This window comes from Cannabis sativa, chromosome 8, assembly GCF_029168945.1.
Source record: "Cannabis sativa cultivar Pink pepper isolate KNU-18-1 chromosome 8, ASM2916894v1, whole genome shotgun sequence".
Classification (NCBI taxonomy): Eukaryota; Viridiplantae; Streptophyta; class Magnoliopsida; order Rosales; family Cannabaceae; genus Cannabis; species Cannabis sativa.
In genome coordinates this window covers 1,462,388-1,480,231 of record NC_083608.1, presented here as the reverse complement: position 1 = coordinate 1,480,231, position 17,844 = coordinate 1,462,388, and the positions used below count along the sequence as shown (strand labels likewise).

Genomic DNA, 17,844 nt, shown 5'->3' with positions numbered 1-17,844 from the left:
TGCAACCATTCTCTAGCTGACATAGCCGGGATCACCGGGATCCGAGATCCCTGAACTGAACCAACAAACACAAATGGTTCTTCACTTTCCGGTTGGAAGACCACCATCTTCCTTTTACAATCAATGCTCACCGAATATTTAGATAGGAAATCCATTCCTAAAATAATATCGAATTCGACTAAACTCATCTCTATCAGATCAGCACTTAACTCTCTACTATCTATCCTGATCGGCATAGACCTGATCCACCTATTAGAGATAACTAATTCTCCGCCAGGTAATAGGGTTCCAAACCCTGATTCATATCTATCGTACAGTCTTTCCAATTTTCTAAAGACTTTGGCTGCCACATAAGACATTCTTGACCTAAACACTCACCCGGAGGATGCATCTTACTAATGAGACACTCCATTAGGAATAACGGGTCTCAACACTAGCCTGACGACCGTCTTGATTATGGTTCCCTCGGAACCTCTTGTTCTGCCTCGAGCCACCAGATGCAGTGGATGATTTCCTCCTCCAGTCCATGGCCGAACCACTACGTCCCCTGCTGAAACCTGACGCAGGAGGGGTAGGAGCCCCGCCACATTCCGGAGTCCTAACTGATTCCAGCATACATCTAACTGCGCCCTCAGCTTGCACTGCCTCTTCCACCATCACAGCATAGGTGGTCTTGTCGTCGGTAGTAACCATCAAATCATGTTTGATCTTTGCATTTAAACCGTCAAGATACTTCTCTCTCTTGCTGAAGTCGGTCGGCACAAATCCCGAGGCTAACCTCGCCAACCGGTTGAACTGAGTAATATATTCTGTCGTGTTCATATTCTCTCGCTGGGTCAGGTGGGCGAACTCTTTCCTCTTGGCGCTTCTGACCGCCTCGTTATAGCATTTAGCGTTGAAGAGTTCCTAAAACCTTTCCCAGGTCATAGAGATGACGTCATGGATCTGAGACACCATGTCCCACCAGACCCGAGCGTCTACTTGAAACTGGAAAGTGGCACACACCACTCTGTCATTACCAGTGACACCCATGAAGTTCAGGATCTTGGTAATCACCGTCAGCAACTGCTCGGCTTTCATCACGTCCGGACTTCCCAGGAAAACTGGAGGTGCTTCTTCCAGAACCGCTCGTACAAAGGTTCCAATCTATGGGCCGCCACCACTATCTCGGCCTGGGCAGCAGGGGCAGGTGCCACTGGAACTACGGGCACTGGAACTGCAAGAGCACCCTGCTGTCTCAACCTCTGAATCTCGAGATCTTGCTCTTCCATCCGGGCTTGCATTTCAGCAAACCTAACTTCCCAATTCTGGGCTTCCTGATTGACTTGGGCAGCCTGCGGCGAGTTAACATCACTCCAACCGCGAACCCTGCCCCTGGGACCTCTACCTCGGCCCAAAACACTTGAGGGGAACTGAGCTCCTCGACCTTGATCTGACCCGACTGAGATGCCCTGACTCCTAATATTTCGTCTGGCGTCCATCTAGTCTGAACCGCCTCGAAATCCCGAGTTGGCACTTCAGGTCACGATCATCGAGAGCTTACTAATGCCGCTTAATTTGGAAATTAAAAACGAAACATGTGCCTATTCTACTATCAGGCTACTAACATGCTTCCTAACAGGCTTTTCTTTTTTCATAACTGAATAAAATAAACTACTAGAGCAATAAAGGCTTACTGAACCGTGAAACGAGCTAACTGCTGATGATGATTGTACATGTCGTGACGATCTTCGGAAGACAACCTGGCGGCTCTGATACCAAATTGTAACACCCTAACTAACATAGGCGTATTACGTGATTTTTAAACATGCTGTGCAGCTCGTTGCTAATCAACGAGGTTTATGGAAAAACGTGATTAATTAAAATTTTGCTTTTTAATTAAACTTACAAAACAATATTACAAAAGACTCGGGATCCCGATTATAAAATCATTTACAAAAAGACTTAACTGTTTAACTGATACACAAAATAAATGTCGTCTAACGACCAGTTACAAAAATCAGCCTCGCTGTCCCGATGATCGTACGCTCCAGGCCTAACCGCCCCGACATGTACAATCTCATAAGCTCGCTCACGGTCCATCAGCTATAGCCTTGCCTTTACCTACACATAAACGTAGATCTGTGAGTCGACAGACTCAGTAAGAAAAGCATAATAATACTCATACATAATACTAACTGCCGTGTCCAACACGATACTGAGTCCCGCTACTGCCATGTCCAACATGGTACTGAGCCACTACTGCCATGTCCAACATGGTACTGAGTTCTGAACGTTCATAGGGACGGTACTATTGACACGTAACAGCCTGATCGGTCGAACCGGTCATACTCCGGCTGCTGGTCATACTCCAGCCTGTACCGACGTGTTACTATATCCTCCTGATCGGTCGAACCGGTCATACTCCGGCTGCTGGTCATACTCCGGCTGTCATCTTGGCCGGGATACGTCAATAGTACGGAACCACCAACCAAGTGTCAGCCTGATCGGTCGAACCGGTCATACTCCGGCTGCTGGTCATACTCCAGCCTGTACCGACGTGACAGGGTTGGATGGTTCGAAGCCAACATACATATCTAATGTAATCTAATAGGCTTCCTACATGCACGCTAAACATGTAATCTACATATGCATACTGTTATACTAATCTTACCTGGATTCCGAATTCAGGTGTGCCGGTCAACCTGAGTGGAACTTAGCTGAGCGGCGGATTACAGGCTCCTAAACCGTAAAAATCACAACACCGATAAGTGACACGCTAAATCACAACGGGGACAAAGGTTTTAAAACCAAACTTAACTCACTGCAACTTAATACTAAAATACCCCCAAACTAGCAGAGAACAAACTGTCTGAAAACCCGAAACTAGCACAAAACGGAAAGTTGAGAAAAACCGGTTTCTCACCCTACTGCAAAATCCGGGTAACCGGTTTTACACGCAGTGTAAAACCGGTTAGCCGGTTTTACCAAGAAAAACCACAAAAATCATTTCACCAACCAAAACGATTCCAAACTCAACCAAACATTCCAGACCTGCTAATTAGACCCTAATAAACATTTTCCAAGTGATAAAACAAAGCTTCATGCACAATATCAAAATCCACCATTAAAGCTCCAAGCTTTGAGTTCAAAACTCAAACTTGGTTAAATCTAACAAACAAGCATCCAAACCAACTCAAATCTTCCTAGATATGCATAAAATAATCTCAGAAGACAACAACAAGCAACAACAATAAGAGCAGCAACTGATTCATCAATTTCTTTGAAAAAACATAGTTTTGAGTAAAATTTCATAGCTTGATAAAACCAACAAATCATCAACACAATCATGCTTGAATCAACATTCTAAATCATATTCTAACTTCAGAGATCAACAACAAACAACCACAGCCACAACAGCAACTAAACTCCATTACATGCATGATTTCTTTTCTTACAATTCAAGAAAATAAGAAGGAAAGAGCTAAGGACCTTACCTAGATTAAAGATCACAAAGAATTTGATTGAAATCCAAAGATGAAGCAGCAAATTCACCAACCCTAGCTGGGTTCTTAAGGGAAAAACGAGAGAGAGAGTTTGAAGAGAGAGAGATATGCTTCTTTTTTTCAATTTCTTATTTTTTGAAAAAGTGGATAAAATAATGGTTTTATTAACTCATTTCAGCCAACACAATAAATAATAAACCCACATAATCACATATTTTCACAACATAAAGTCCACAAAAGGACAAAATAACAATGGGGCAAAATGACCATTTTGCCCCTTCTCACTAAAATAGCATAACTAACACTAAAGGGGGGTATTTTGGGAAATTCTAAATTCCCGGCCATTCCCGACATTCCCAATGTCTAATAAACCGTCCCAAACTACTAACATACTAAGTTGTGATTTCTACTGAGCCAAACGCCGAGTTCCAAAATACCGGGCACCGGAAATGCAAAATATGAAAACTACTGAATGACATAGCAATGCATTTCTGAATTCAATAAATAACAGTATAATAAATTATTTAAATAGCTATAAATAATTTCATAAATAATCATAAACAACTGCTAATTTCCAAATTAACTAAGCGGGCTTTACACATTTATTCGATCAAGATGTGAATCCGCGTTGTCCCGTTTAGGCGAGAGTCAAGGCGATTCTATCGTATGAGCTTCCACCATTGTTTCATATTCTTGCAAGTCTTATACAGTCGCCACCATTAGGGTGATCAAAACTATATAAAAAACTTACGAGATTACTTATCTTTCGAGATTAAACAGTGCTAATTTGCTAATGAACGTTCCTCCATTAGGGAGGATTACTCACTAAAACAATAGCTATGTAAAACCAACAATGGAGATCGAATATCCTTATAATAATAAAGCTCATTATTTAATGAAGGTTGTATTTTCTCCTAATATTTATTTTAATCAATTTATTTTAAAATATATATTTATTTAATTAAAATTTCCAATTTAGAATGAAAAATTCCAAATATAAATTTTAATTTAATATTTATAAATTATACTTAGATCGATAGGAAAATAACGTTAATTATTTCCATCTTAGTAATAATTTCCGTAAATATTTAAAAAATTATTCAATTTAAGTTGTTTCAAAATTAATTTAAATTAATTTACAACTCAAATTTAATTTTCTATAAATATATATTGCATTTCAAAAAAATGAAGTGTACAAGAATACTACTTTCGAAAATGCTTTAAAATAAATAAAATAATTCATGGAAAGTTACTCTAATTTTATGTTGGCTCAAAATTAATAAAAATTAATTTTCAACAAAAAATATAATTTTCCTATTTAATTAAATATCTAAGAAAAATTTCAAATATTTAAGTATCATGATTAGAAAATCAATTTAAATATTAATTTTTTATTTAATTAAATACACTAGAAAAATACTTCAAGCAAAACAGATAATATCTATCTAGACTTTCATACACTAATTAATTCAATTTCTAATTATAATATATTTTAGTTCATTTATTTTACTTAATCATTAAATGAAAAATCATTGATTTAAGTTGGTCCAAAATTAAATAAATAGTTTTCAACTTTAATCTATTTTTCAAATAAAATTCGAAATTTCTATATTAAAGAAATGTAATTTCGAAATTTTGGGAAATGATTAATAAAATAAAATAAAATATATTTTGAAAATTATTCAAACTTAAGTTATTCTGAATAAAAGTTCCAAACTTAAAATAATTTTCCACTTTAATTAAATTACATGAAAATAACAATATTTAAGTATCATGATGAAAATCAACTTAGATGTTGAAATTTTCAATTTAATTAAATGTATTAAATTCAAGAAATAACTAATTAAGTATAGAGGAAACTTAATTATTAATTCTAGTTTAAAACTAGGAAAATATACTAAACTTAGATTGTGCCAAAATTAATTATTAAACATTTAATTTCAAAATCAATGATATTTTCCTATTTAATATTAGAAATAATAACTAGTATACAAATAACTATCTAGAATATATATCATTAACTAAGTGTTTTTCTAAAATTAACTTTAAAATATTAAAGTGAAAAATAAATTTCATATATTTTAAAAGTTAATTATGTTGCTAATTCAATTTTAATTAGGTTAGACTAATATAATTAACCTAATACAATTATTTAAATAAGGCAAATGGGCCTTCACAATTGGGGTAGTTCATGTGAGGGGGAGCTGGGTTCAGTATGTCGTACCCACTTCTATTGGCCCCCAACTCTCACACAAGGCCCAAAAGAGAGGAATTTAACCTTAAAATAAACAATTGTTATTCATTGAATAAGCCCAAATCTAATTGGGCCTAAATAAATTTACTTATGTCAAAATTTATTTTAGCAACCTAGTCCATTTACTTAGTAAAAACATAAATGAGCTTCCTATATGCATCGAAGCCCAATAGCAAACATATAGGCTCACACAGGTCAAATAATTTGGATGGGCCCTATCATGTTACTAGGTTTACACAGATGAAAGAAGTACAAAATTTATCTGTTACAAATTATTTATAAGATCTATTGACAATTGCACTATGATTAAAATCAGATCATTGGATCTGTCAACAAGTTAATCATAACAATTTAGATCAGATAAATAATAGGTTTGTTAAAAAAATTGAATAAACAATATTAATAAACAAACATTGTCCATGTAACAGATGTGAAATAAGATATTAATATAATTAAATTATTATTCTTAAACTAACCAAATAAAGGAAACTAATTTTAAAATATCTGGGTTTATTTGAATCAAATTAAATTAAATATCTAATAAGATCAATGATTTGAAATGAAAGAATCTTCAACATCACTTTCAGATCTTATAATTTAATAAAATAAACCAATTTTAAAATAGATTTGGTTAGATAATTATTATTTTATGAATAAAATAATAAATGAATAATAATTACCATAATTATATGTCAAAATATCTCAAATTAAGCAATATTCAAATCTCTACAAAAATATCTATGTTATTTAAATATTTAAGATATGATTTATAAATTTCCAATAAAAAAATGATATATATAGGAAAAATATGATTTTTAAACTTATAATTTATAAATAATTAAATATTCAACAAAATAACAAATTTTGAATTTGAAAATATTATGGTAAGTATATTTATAAAAACATCTATGTTAATTTCAAATTTATTAATTATTTAATTTGTCATATAAGATAATTTTAATATAATATTTTAAATAAAAAGACAAAGTTATCTCTAAATTTAAAATATATTAAATATCAAAATATCTAATCTTATAATTAAATAACAAATAAATATTAAAGAAGTTAATAAATTTTTAAATCTGACCATAATAGGAAATATTTAAAATTGGAAATATTCCAAAAAAGAAATATTTAAAATTGGAAAAATTCCAAATTGAAAATATTTTAAAATTGGAAATATTTCAATTTAGAAATATTTAAAAAAGGAAAAATGAATTTTGGGAAAGAATCCCATGAAAAATGGGATTTTTGGGAAAAAATCCCAAAAAATCGCAATTTTAGGACTGCTCGCAGCAAGGCTGCACAAGCAGCCCAAAATAGGCTGCATGTAGGGCCTTACGCGCGCGTATAGGGACGATGCAGGGTGGGATGTGGGGCAAAACTCGGCGAATGCAGGGTCGTCATGGGCGGATCAGCAGGGTGCTGGGCGAGGCTCACGCGCGGGCATCCTGGGTTGTCCGAGTGCCTGGTGCACAACGATGCACCCACTCGACAACCTTTAATCCTGATTTTCCAAAATTCATAACTTTTTCAATTTTTATCGGAATCCAGTTCCGTAAATAACAAAATTGCTTACTTTTTCACAAGGAATCCAAATAAAATATTTTAGAAAATCAAAAAAAATATTTTTCATGGAAAAAGGTACTGTACACCATATACATTCATAAACTAACACATAAACCACATGAAACCATCTAAATCAGCACAAAAATATATAAATCATCGTTTTAATTCATATTACATGAAAGTAAATCATTACCATGGCTCTGGTGCCAGTTGTTGGAAATTATTTTACCAGGATCTAGATTTACTACCAAGTATATTTTATTATCATCCTAATATGAATTCTAAAACAATGAAAATAAACACATATAAAGTTTAGAAAACCTTACAGTGGGTGCAGCGGAATAATATGACTCCTTCCATTCATATCTCTAGCCCTTGATTCTTTTCTGTAGCAGAGCATAATCAAGATCTGAATCTGAATCTTCTTTTCTCCTCCTTTGATGCAGATTTTCCATAGTCTTACATACTATGATTGAGATACCACTTGATGTGTGTGGGCACTACTCATCACTCAAGGAATTTCGAAATTTAGAGAGAAGAAAAGAGAGAAGGTGGCGTGTGGCCTTTTCTGAAGGAAACAATGTGCAAAGTTGTGTGTGTTAGTTTTCTCAAGCCAACACTTTCTATTTATAGAAAACCCTCTAGGTTTAGGTTAGAATTGTATGGCATTAAAATAATAGAAATTACAAATGGTAAATCCTAGTGCATGTGGCCGGCCATACAAAGGAATTGGGCCTCACTTTGCAACTTTCCCATTTTGTTATTTTCCATTCTCCTTTTCTCAAAAATGCCAATTTTCCAATTTAACCTTTTAAATGCCAATTCTAATTATTTAATAACTTGAAAATAATTATTAAATAATATTGTCATTTAATATATTTATTAATTTAGACATATAAAGTCTTAATCAATAAATAAACCTAGAATCTCTTTTCTTTACCATTCGCCCTTGCGTAGTGAAAATTCATAAAGTAGACATAGTCTAACTTTTAGAATTATAATTGATTAATTAAAATCAATTAACTGAGTCTTACAAGCAGTATGGTCTCAACTAGTATGGGGACCATAGGTCTATATAACCGAGCTTCCAATAAGTCGAACCGAATTTACCAAGTAAATTCCTCATTGAATCCACTCTTAGAGCTTGGAATTGCACTCTCAGTCATATAGAACGCTCTATATGTTCCATGATATAGACACGTCATTAGTTATCCATTCTTATAACCCTAATATGATCAATGATCCTTTATATAGATGATTTACATTGTAAAGGGATTAAATTACCGTAACAGCCTACAATGTATTTTATCCTTAAAACACTTAACCCTGTATAAATGATATTTCAGCTAAGTGAAATGAGATGTCCACAATTTATTTTCGTTTGGTTAAGCTCGAAGGAAATCATCCTTTACTTTCTATTCGCCAGATAGAAGCTATAGATTCCATATTTATGTTAGTGCTCCCACTCAATTTGTAAAGCCCGCTTAGTTTAATTTAGAGATTAGCAGTTAATTATGATTGATTATGAAAATTATTTATAGCTATTTAAATAATTTATTATACTGTTATTTGTTGAATTAAGAAATGCATTGCTATGTCATTCAGTAGTTTTCATATTTTGCATTTCCGGTGCCCGGTATTTTGGAACCCGACGTTTGGCTCAGTAGAAATCACAACTTAGTATGCTAGTAGTTTGGGACGGGTTATTAGACATTGGGAATGTCAGGAATTGCCGGGAATTTAGAATTTCCCAAAAATACCCTTTAGTGTTAATTATGTGGTTTTAGTGTGGAGGGGCAAAATGGTCTTTTTGCCCCAATGATGTTTTGTCTTTTAGTGAGTTTATTAAATGGAAAGTAAATGTTTATTTTATTAATGTTGGCTGAATCAAAGAGTAAGGGGTTGCATGTTTTCATTTTCATTTTACAAAGAATCACAAAGTTAGAAAAAAATAGAAAAACTCTCTCTTTTCCCTCTCTCTTTTCGGCTGGTTGCTTGGGGTTCAAGGGCTGGGATTTTCTTTGATTTTCAAGCTAGATTGAACCTAAATTTGTGAGCTCTTGATTGTGGTAGGTGATTTCTAACTTTCTCCCTTTATTTTCTTGAATAAAAATGGTGAATATATGAGTAAATGCATGCTTACTTGAGGTGTTGTTGCTGCTGTGTTTGTGATTTAATTTCTGAGGTTTAATCTTGTTCAATTGAGTAGAATAGAGCTGGTTATGATGCATGCTAGTTGTGTTGTTCAAAGTTTTGATTTTTTAGCTCAAAAATATGGTTTTCAAAGAGAAATGTCTATGTTCTGTTGCTGTGATATTGTTGATGTTTTTAATTGTTTTCAGAGGCTTAGTTAAGCTTGTTTAAGTAAGTTTAGAGTGATTTGATTGCATGCTAGCTAGGTTTGATCAAGTTTGAGTTTAGAACTCAAAGCTTGAGCTCTAATGGTGTTTTTCATTTATGTGCAATCTGGGTAGTTTTGATGCCTTAGAAATGTTCTAGGGGAGGTATAGAACAGGTCTGGAAGGTTTCATGTGATTTGGGGTTGATTTGTGCAAGATATAAAAATTTGAGTTTGCTGCCTGCGAGGAACCGGAATTCCGGTTGTGCATCCGGAATTTCGGATGGGGTTCTGAATTTTCCCAGAACCGGAATTCCGGTTGGGCAACCGGTCTACCGGTTGGGGAAAATGCAGGGACCCTAGTTTTCCTCGTTTTTATGTTTTAGGGGGTATTGCCATGCTTTTTATCGATAAGGAAACTTTTAGTTCCTAGTTTAAGTCCCCGGGAAGTGATTTAGCGTGTCACTTATAGTGTTGTGATTTTTATGGTTTAGGAGCCTGTAATCCGCCGCGCAGTTAAAGTTCCAGTCAGGTTGACCGGCACACCTGAATTCGGAATCCAGGTAAGATTAGTATAAAAGTATGCATATGTAGATTACATGTTTAGCGTGCATGTAGGAAGCCTGTTAGATTACATTAGTTATGTATGTTCGCTTCGAACCATCCAACCCTGTCACGTCGGTACAGGCTGGAGTATGACTAGCAGCCGGAGTATGACCGGTTCGACCGATCAGGCTGACACTTGGTTGGTGGTTCCGTACTATTGACATATCCCGTCGGTACAGGCAGGAGTATGACCAGCAGCCGGAGTATGACCGGTTCGACCGACCAGGTGGATATAGTAACACGTCGGTACAGGCTGGAGTATGACCAGCAGCCGGAGTATGACCGGTTCGACCGATCAGGCTATTACGTGTAAATAGTACCGTCCCTATGAATGTTCAGAACTCAGTACCATAATAGACATGGCAGTAGTGGCTCAGTACCGTGTTGGACACGGCAGTAGCGGGACTCAGTATCGTGTTGGACACGGCAGTTAGGGTTATGATCAGCGGTATGGGCGTCTGATCATGACCGAGATTTATGTATGAGTATTATTATGCTTTTCTTACTGAGTCTGTTGACTCACAGTTCTACGTTTATGTGTAGGTAAAGGCAAGGCTAAAGCTGATGGACCGTGAACGAGCTTGTGAAGATTGTACATGTCGGGGCGGTTAGGCCTGGAGCGTACGATCATCGGGACAGCGAGGCTGATTTTGTAACTAGTCGCTAGGCGACATTATTTTGTATAAACAGTTAAATCTTTTTGTAAATGATTTTGTAATCGGGATCCCGAGTCTTTTGTAATATTATTTTATAAGTTTAATTAAAAAGCAAAAATTTTAATTAATCACGTTTTCCATAAACCTCGTTGTATAGCAACGAGCTGCACAGTATGTTTAAAAATCACGTAATAGGCCTATGTTAGTTAGGGTGTTACAATTTGGTATCAGAGCCGCCAGGTTGTCTTCCGAAGATCGTCACGACATGTACAATCATCATCAGCAGTTAGCTCGTTTCACGGTTCAATAAGCCTTTATTGCTTTAGTAGTTTATTTTATTCAGTTATGAAAAAGAAAAGCCTGTTAGGAAGCATGTTAGTAGCCTGATAGTAGAATAGGCGCATGTTTCGTTTTTAATTTCCAAATTAAGCGGCATTAGTAAGCTCTCCTTGAATACGACCTGATATGCCAACTCTTGGTTTCGCAGGCGGTTCTAACTAGATGGACGCCAGGCGGACCACCAGGAGTCAGGGCAACTCAGTGGGGTCGAATCAAGGTCAGGGAGCTCAGTTTCCCCCACCTGTTAGGGGCCGAGGCAGAGGTCCCTGAGGCAGGGCTCGTGGTCGGGGTGATGAGAACCCGCCACAGGCTGCCCAGGCTCCCCCAGCCGATCAAGGAGCCTAGAACTGGGAGGTTCGATTTGCAGAAATGCAAGCCCGGATAGAAGAACAAGACTTCGAGATTCAGAGGTTGAGACAGTAGGGTGCTCCTGCAGTTCCAGTGCCCGTAGTTCCAGTGGCACTTGCCCTGCTGCCCAGGCCGAGATAGTGGTGGCGGCCAATAGATTGGAACCTCTGTATGAGCGGTTCCGGAAGCAAGCACCTCCGGTTTTCTTGGGAGGTCCAGACGTAATGAAAGCCGAGCAGTGGCTGACGGTGATTACCAAGATCCTGAACTTCATGGGTGTCACCGGTAATGACAGAGTGGTGTGTGCCACTTTTCAGTTCCAGGAAGACGCTCTGGCCTGGTGGGACATGGTGTCTCAGATCCATGACGTCACCACCATGACCTGGGAAAGGTTCCAGGAACTCTTCAACTCGAAGTACTACAATGAGGCGGTCAGAAGCGCCAAGAGGAAAGAGTTCGCTCACCTGACCTAGCGTGAGAATATGAGCGTCACTGAGTATACTACTCAGTTTGATCGGTTGGCGAGGTTAGCCTCGGGAATTGTGCCAACCGACTTCAGCAAGAAAGAGAAGTACCTGGATGGGTTGAATTCCAAGATCAAGCATGATTTGATGATTACCACGGACGACAGCACCACCTATGCTCAGATGGTGGAGAAGGCACTGCGAGCTGAGGGCGCAGTTGGGTGTATGTCGGAGTCAGCTAGTACTCCGGCGAGTGGCGGGGCTCCTACCCCTCCTGCATCAGGCTTTAGCAGGGGGAGTAGTGGTTCGGCCATTGATCAGAGGAAGAGAGCACCCACTGCTTCCGGTGGCTCGAGTCAGAACAAGAGGTTCCGGGGGAACCAGAACAGAGGGAGTCGTCCTGGTGGTACTGAGACCCGCTTCTCCTATCCCGAGTGCCCTAGCTGCAAAAGGCACCATCGGGGTGAGTGCAAAGGTCAGGGATGCTTTCACTGTGGCATGCCCGGACACTTCAAGAGGGACTGTCCCCAGCTTCGTTCAGAGGCATCGAGAGCTCCGGCGATACCCACTCCAGCCAGGGTGTTCGCCATCACTCAGGCTGATGCAGATGCCAGCCCATCAGTGGTCACAGGTCAACTTTCTATCAATAACTCGCTATATTCAGTGCTGTTTGATTCTGGGGCTACACATTCTTATGTGGCGGCCAGAGTCTTTAGTAAATTGGATAGACCGTACGATAGATATGAATCAGGGTTTGGAACCCTATCACCTGGCGGCAGAATTGGTTATCTCCAATAGGTGGATTAGGTCTATGCCGATCAGGATAGATGGTAGAGAGTTAAGTGCTGATCTGATAGAGATGAGTTTAGTAGAGTTCGACATTATTTTAGGAATGGATTTCCTATCTAAATATTCGGCGAGCATCGATTGTAAAAGGAAGATGGTGATCTTCCAACCGGAAAGTGAAGAACCATTAGTATGACCGGTTCGACCGATCAGGCTGACACTTGGTTGGTGGTTCCGTACTATTGACGTATCCCGTCGGTATAGGCTGGAGTATGACCAGCAGTCGGAGTATGACCGATTCGACCGATCAGGTGGATATAGTAACACGTCGGTACAGGCTGGAGTATGACCAGCAGCTGGAGTATGACCGGTTCGACCGATCAGGCTGTTACGTGTCAATAGTACCGTCCCTATGAACGTTCAGAACTCAGTACCATGTTGGACATGGCAGTAGTGGCTCAGTACCATGTTGGACACGGCAGTAGCTTGACTCAGTATCGTGTTGGACACGGTAGTTAGGGTTATGATCAGGGGTATGGGCGTCTGATCATGACCGGGATTTATGTATGAGTATTATTATGCTTTTCTTACTGAGTCTGTTGACTCACAGTTCTACGTTTATGTGTAGGTAAAGGCAAGGCTAAAGCTGATGGACCGTGAATGAGCTTGTGAAGATTGTACATGTCGGGGCGGTTAGGCCTGGAGCGTACAATCATCGGGACAGCGAGGCTGATTTTGTAACTAGTCGCTAGGAGACAATATTTTGTATAAATAGTTAAATCTTTTTGTAAATGATTTTGTAATCGGGATCCCGAGTCTTTTGTAATATTATTTTATAAGTTTAATTAAAAAGCAAAAATTTTAATTAATCACGTTTTCCAGAAACCTCGTTGATTAGCAACGAGCTACACAGTCTGTTTAAAAATCACGTAATACGCCTATGTTAGTTAGGGTGTTACACAATTGCACTACCGTGTTCCCAAAATGTACGTATCACCCTGACATAAAAGTAGGCTTAACTAACAAATCAAAGAACACGGATAACACTCTTGAGATTGAACCTAACCATATAAGGATTAAGATCATTTGATCTAGGATCAACAGGTGATATTGACTTGAATAGATATTACGGTAAATTTTAATATATCTAATCAAAGTTCAATATTGGTCCCTTCCGATGTATATTCCATACATCCGATACTGGTAAACTTTGCCAATGTCCTGGAAAGGACATAACACTTTTCCAAGGTGTAAGAATACCTATCGCTGATTATTCCATGTCAGTCTAAATCCAGTGTTCTGACAAATCAGGGAATAAACTTTTGAACATATAATTAAGATTATATTCCACTGTGCTGACAACACTATAATCTTTAACAAACTTATATGTTTTGGACTTAAAAAGAATTCATACATTATATACATATAATCATGAAATAAATCATGTGAACCATGCAACATAAAATGTTATTTCTGATCTTTATTAATAAGTAAATCTGATTATATTGAAATGAATTTTATTTAGGGCGCAAAAGCCAACACGCTGAGGTCCAAGAGATCGAGGAGCTGGACGATGTGCATCCTGGCAGTCCCTCCGAGGCGGAGGAAGAGGAGGAGGTTGAACCCCCAAATTACTTGGGGTACAACGAGGTTGGGGAGCTAGTCGATGCTGACGGAGACATCCTGGTTGAGGGCGTGGACTACGTTAGTGAGGAGATCGCCGCGGAGGTTCCTCATAAAAGGCAGGGTGCCTTGGGCGCCAGGTTGGTAAGTCCTCCGTCCAAGATACGGAGGCGCGCCTTCGAACTCTTGACTAGGGCAGATACCTCGGTGAGCTGGAGTGCTACATTCCCACCCACAATAATCGTGCCACGAACCCTGACAAGGGGATGTACACCTGGTCGGGAGCCCATGTTCAGCAAGGAACGTTGATGCCCTTGCATAATTACTTCAATGATGTGGCAGACTTCTTCGGTCTCTGCACGGCCCAGTTCACTCCTAAGGGCATTAAGTATTTGTCTGCCCTCTTCGTCCTCTACGCTTCCAAGGGGTGGGGTACTCCTTCTCCTCACGAAGTTGCCTGGTTCTTCGATTTGAAGTCCACCCCAAAACAAGGCAGGTTGGGGTACTTCTATTTCTCTCAACCAGGCTTCAAGTGGTTGACCGGCACGGATGACAAGGCCATCAGCAAATATGGAATTTTGTTGATGAGTACTTCATGGTGAAGGATGCGAGCATTATCCGGACTCGGTTTCAACAGATTCCGACATATCACCGTCCTCCCCTCACTCTTGCTCTTAGGGATAGAGCTGAAAAAATTACTCGGTTGCCGCGGGAAGACTGGAATATTATCTAGTTGACCTCCGATGATAACCCTGTGAGGTACGGGCTGTATCATGAGGACTTTACTCCTAAGTCCGTGGCGGGGAAGAACAGGAAATCTGGTGCTGGCCGGATCGAACCAGCTCATAAGGAGGATGAACTCATTCAATTTAAGCGCGAGGCTAAGTTGAAGGGAGGTGCAAGGGACAAGCAATATGCTCAGGAGCCTTTGAATCCTAAAGATGAAGCTGAGGAAGAGCAGGTGACTCCATTGAAGTGGAAGAAGAAACTCCCAGCCTCGCCCAAGCCTGTTGAACATGCCATTCGCATAAGGGAGCCCATTTCACCTGCTCGGCCATCCCCTCCCGTGTTTGGAAAAAGGAAAGCTGTCATGTCTGAGATAAGATCGATGTCAGGTGATGATGGACTTCTGAGTCTTGTGCGGGCGGTCACCTTGCATTTTACTTTTTCTTGTTCTTGAGCTTCTTGATTTTCATGCCTTGTGTTTGTGATGGCTCTCTTCTAACCATACTATTTTTGTTCTATGCAGACATGTCTCGGCAGATGATCGACGCTCTGAGGAAGAGAATGGGCAGAAGCTCTAGCGCCTCTCCTCCGGCCAAGAAGTCTAAGGGCGGTGAGGGGTCCTCTTCAAAGGAAAAGAGACCTTCTGGGGAGGTTATTGATCTTTCCGAGGAGCTGACTGCTGCGAACCCCTCTACCCCCAAAGCTTCCTAGTCCAAGGAGTCTGGACCACCAGCCGTTTGGTCTGAACTGGTCAGGAATGATCCTCAACGGGTGCAGGCACCAACTCCACCTTTGCCAGTGCTTCCAGAGGCTAAAAAGGGCAAGGAAATGCTGGCGCGTGAACCGGCTGGTTCTTCAGGTCAGTGAGCAACTGGCTGGTCCTGACAATGACTCTTCTTTGGATGTGTTGGTGGGCGGAGTTTTGAAGGAGTTCACCAGGGTAAGTCCTTTTTGATACTTCCCATTAAGTTTTCCACACTTAGCTCAATATGCTAAAGTTTTTTCTCAGTGCAGGCCGGTCTGAAGTTGGCCTACACTTACTCGCGGGCTAAGTCTGCTGCTTCCAAGAACGTGGCTTTGTCCGACACCTTGAAGGCGGAGGCGGACTTGGCCAAGAAGGAAGCTGAAGAAGCCAGAGCGGAAGCCGGAGCTATTCGGTTGGAGTTGGGCGAAGCCAACAAGAAGCTGTTTGCCGCTGAGAAGAAAATCACTGTGCTGACTAAGGATCTTGAGGTTGCCGACCGTTTTGAGGAGACCATCGAGATCTTATCTACTGAGGTAAACAGTCTCCAAGATGAGAGGACTTCTCTGCGAGAAGTTCTTCATCGGATGAAGGAGGAAAAGGATTCCAAGGATGGGGAGCTTTCGACCGAGGTGGACAAGTTGAAGGAGAAGGTCAATGCCTTGGAGACAACCGTTCTCGAGCTCTTCTTTGATTTTTGGAAGGCCAATCCCCAGGCGAACTTCGACTACTTGGGCGATGCTAAGGACATGTACCTTGAGTACTGCGCGGCCCAAGTGGCTTATGGCCGAACCGAGGCGGCTACTTCAACCTCCGATCAGACTGCTGATGCTCCTCCCGTTCAAACAACAGATCCTCCTGCTCCAGTTGGCCAAGAAGAACCGAACCAAGAGCCTGGGACTCCAACTGTTTAAACATTTCTTTTTATCTCCTTTTTTTTTATCTATATATCTTATTCGGCCTCAGGGCCTTTTGTAAGACATCACGACCAGCCAAGCGACTTTTAAACTTGGAATTATTTTTCATTTTTTGGACAACAGGCTGACTGGGCAGCTTTTAATCCCAGTATTACGTGCTTTTGTTATCCTTAATGAATTTCATTCTCTATTTATAATTGTCGTGCAATTGTGATTGTTTTATTTTTACCAAATGCTTTGTACAGGTATAAGTGCCCCCCAAGTAACTGAGCAGACGTATGACTCTTGGTCACTTGTCTTTTACAAATATATTGCTTATCTGTTCGGTGTTTTGGGTTTGACCAAACCTTTTGTACGCATTGTATGGTAAATTATAAACATGCTAATTTTTTTGACTCAATTGAATTTTGAAATACTATCTTTATTCATTTATTGATCAAAAAGTGTATTTGGTACCGTAGTAACTTACATCAGAGCTATTTGATCTAATCGGATCATTTAGCTTAATATGAAATAAAACAAATTGCAGACATAAGAAACTGTACTTTAAAGTGGTCACCCGATCTGAGTACTTTGTTTCTTTTATCGAAACCTTTGGGCGTAGTTCGCCCAGAAGGTCATTCACTTAAAAGCAAATGTTCATTTAGTACTTAAAGTGGTCACCCGACCTGGTACTTTATTGGTAGTATTTTCTTAAATGTTCTCCATTCCAGTACCGTGGTACTAGAATGAGTTGCATTTTTTCATCATACTTACCTAATTTGTATGCTCCGGAGTCGAGTCTTCAACCACTTGATATTGTCCTTCCCAATTAGGTCCTAGTACAGTTTCCGTGCTGTCTTTGGTGTTTAGGAATACCCTTCTCAGGATTATATCTCCCACGAAGAATTTTTGAGCTTTCACTTGTTTGTTGAAATACCGAGCTACTTTTTGTTGACGGGCCATCAACTTTAAGTTTGCAGTTGCTCGTCTTTCTTCGATTTCATCAAGT

The 17,844-nt window shown here is 39.4% G+C and overlaps 1 protein-coding gene across 1 annotated transcript in view; it reads left to right on the top strand.

Moving 5' to 3' along the window:
- Positions 1 to 17,104, top strand: part of LOC133030091 (uncharacterized) — a 36,061-nt gene extending 18,957 nt beyond the window's left edge. The window contains exons 2-7 of the mRNA XM_061102305.1: positions 14,371 to 14,612; positions 15,202 to 15,583; positions 15,718 to 15,845; positions 15,972 to 16,053; positions 16,204 to 16,775; positions 17,099 to 17,104. Of these exons, the coding sequence (XP_060958288.1) occupies positions 14,371 to 14,612; positions 15,202 to 15,583; positions 15,718 to 15,845; positions 15,972 to 16,053; positions 16,204 to 16,775; positions 17,099 to 17,104 (1,412 nt within the window). The remainder of the gene's footprint in view (positions 1 to 14,370; positions 14,613 to 15,201; positions 15,584 to 15,717; positions 15,846 to 15,971; positions 16,054 to 16,203; positions 16,776 to 17,098) is intronic.
- Positions 17,105 to 17,844: the final 740 nt, after the last annotated feature.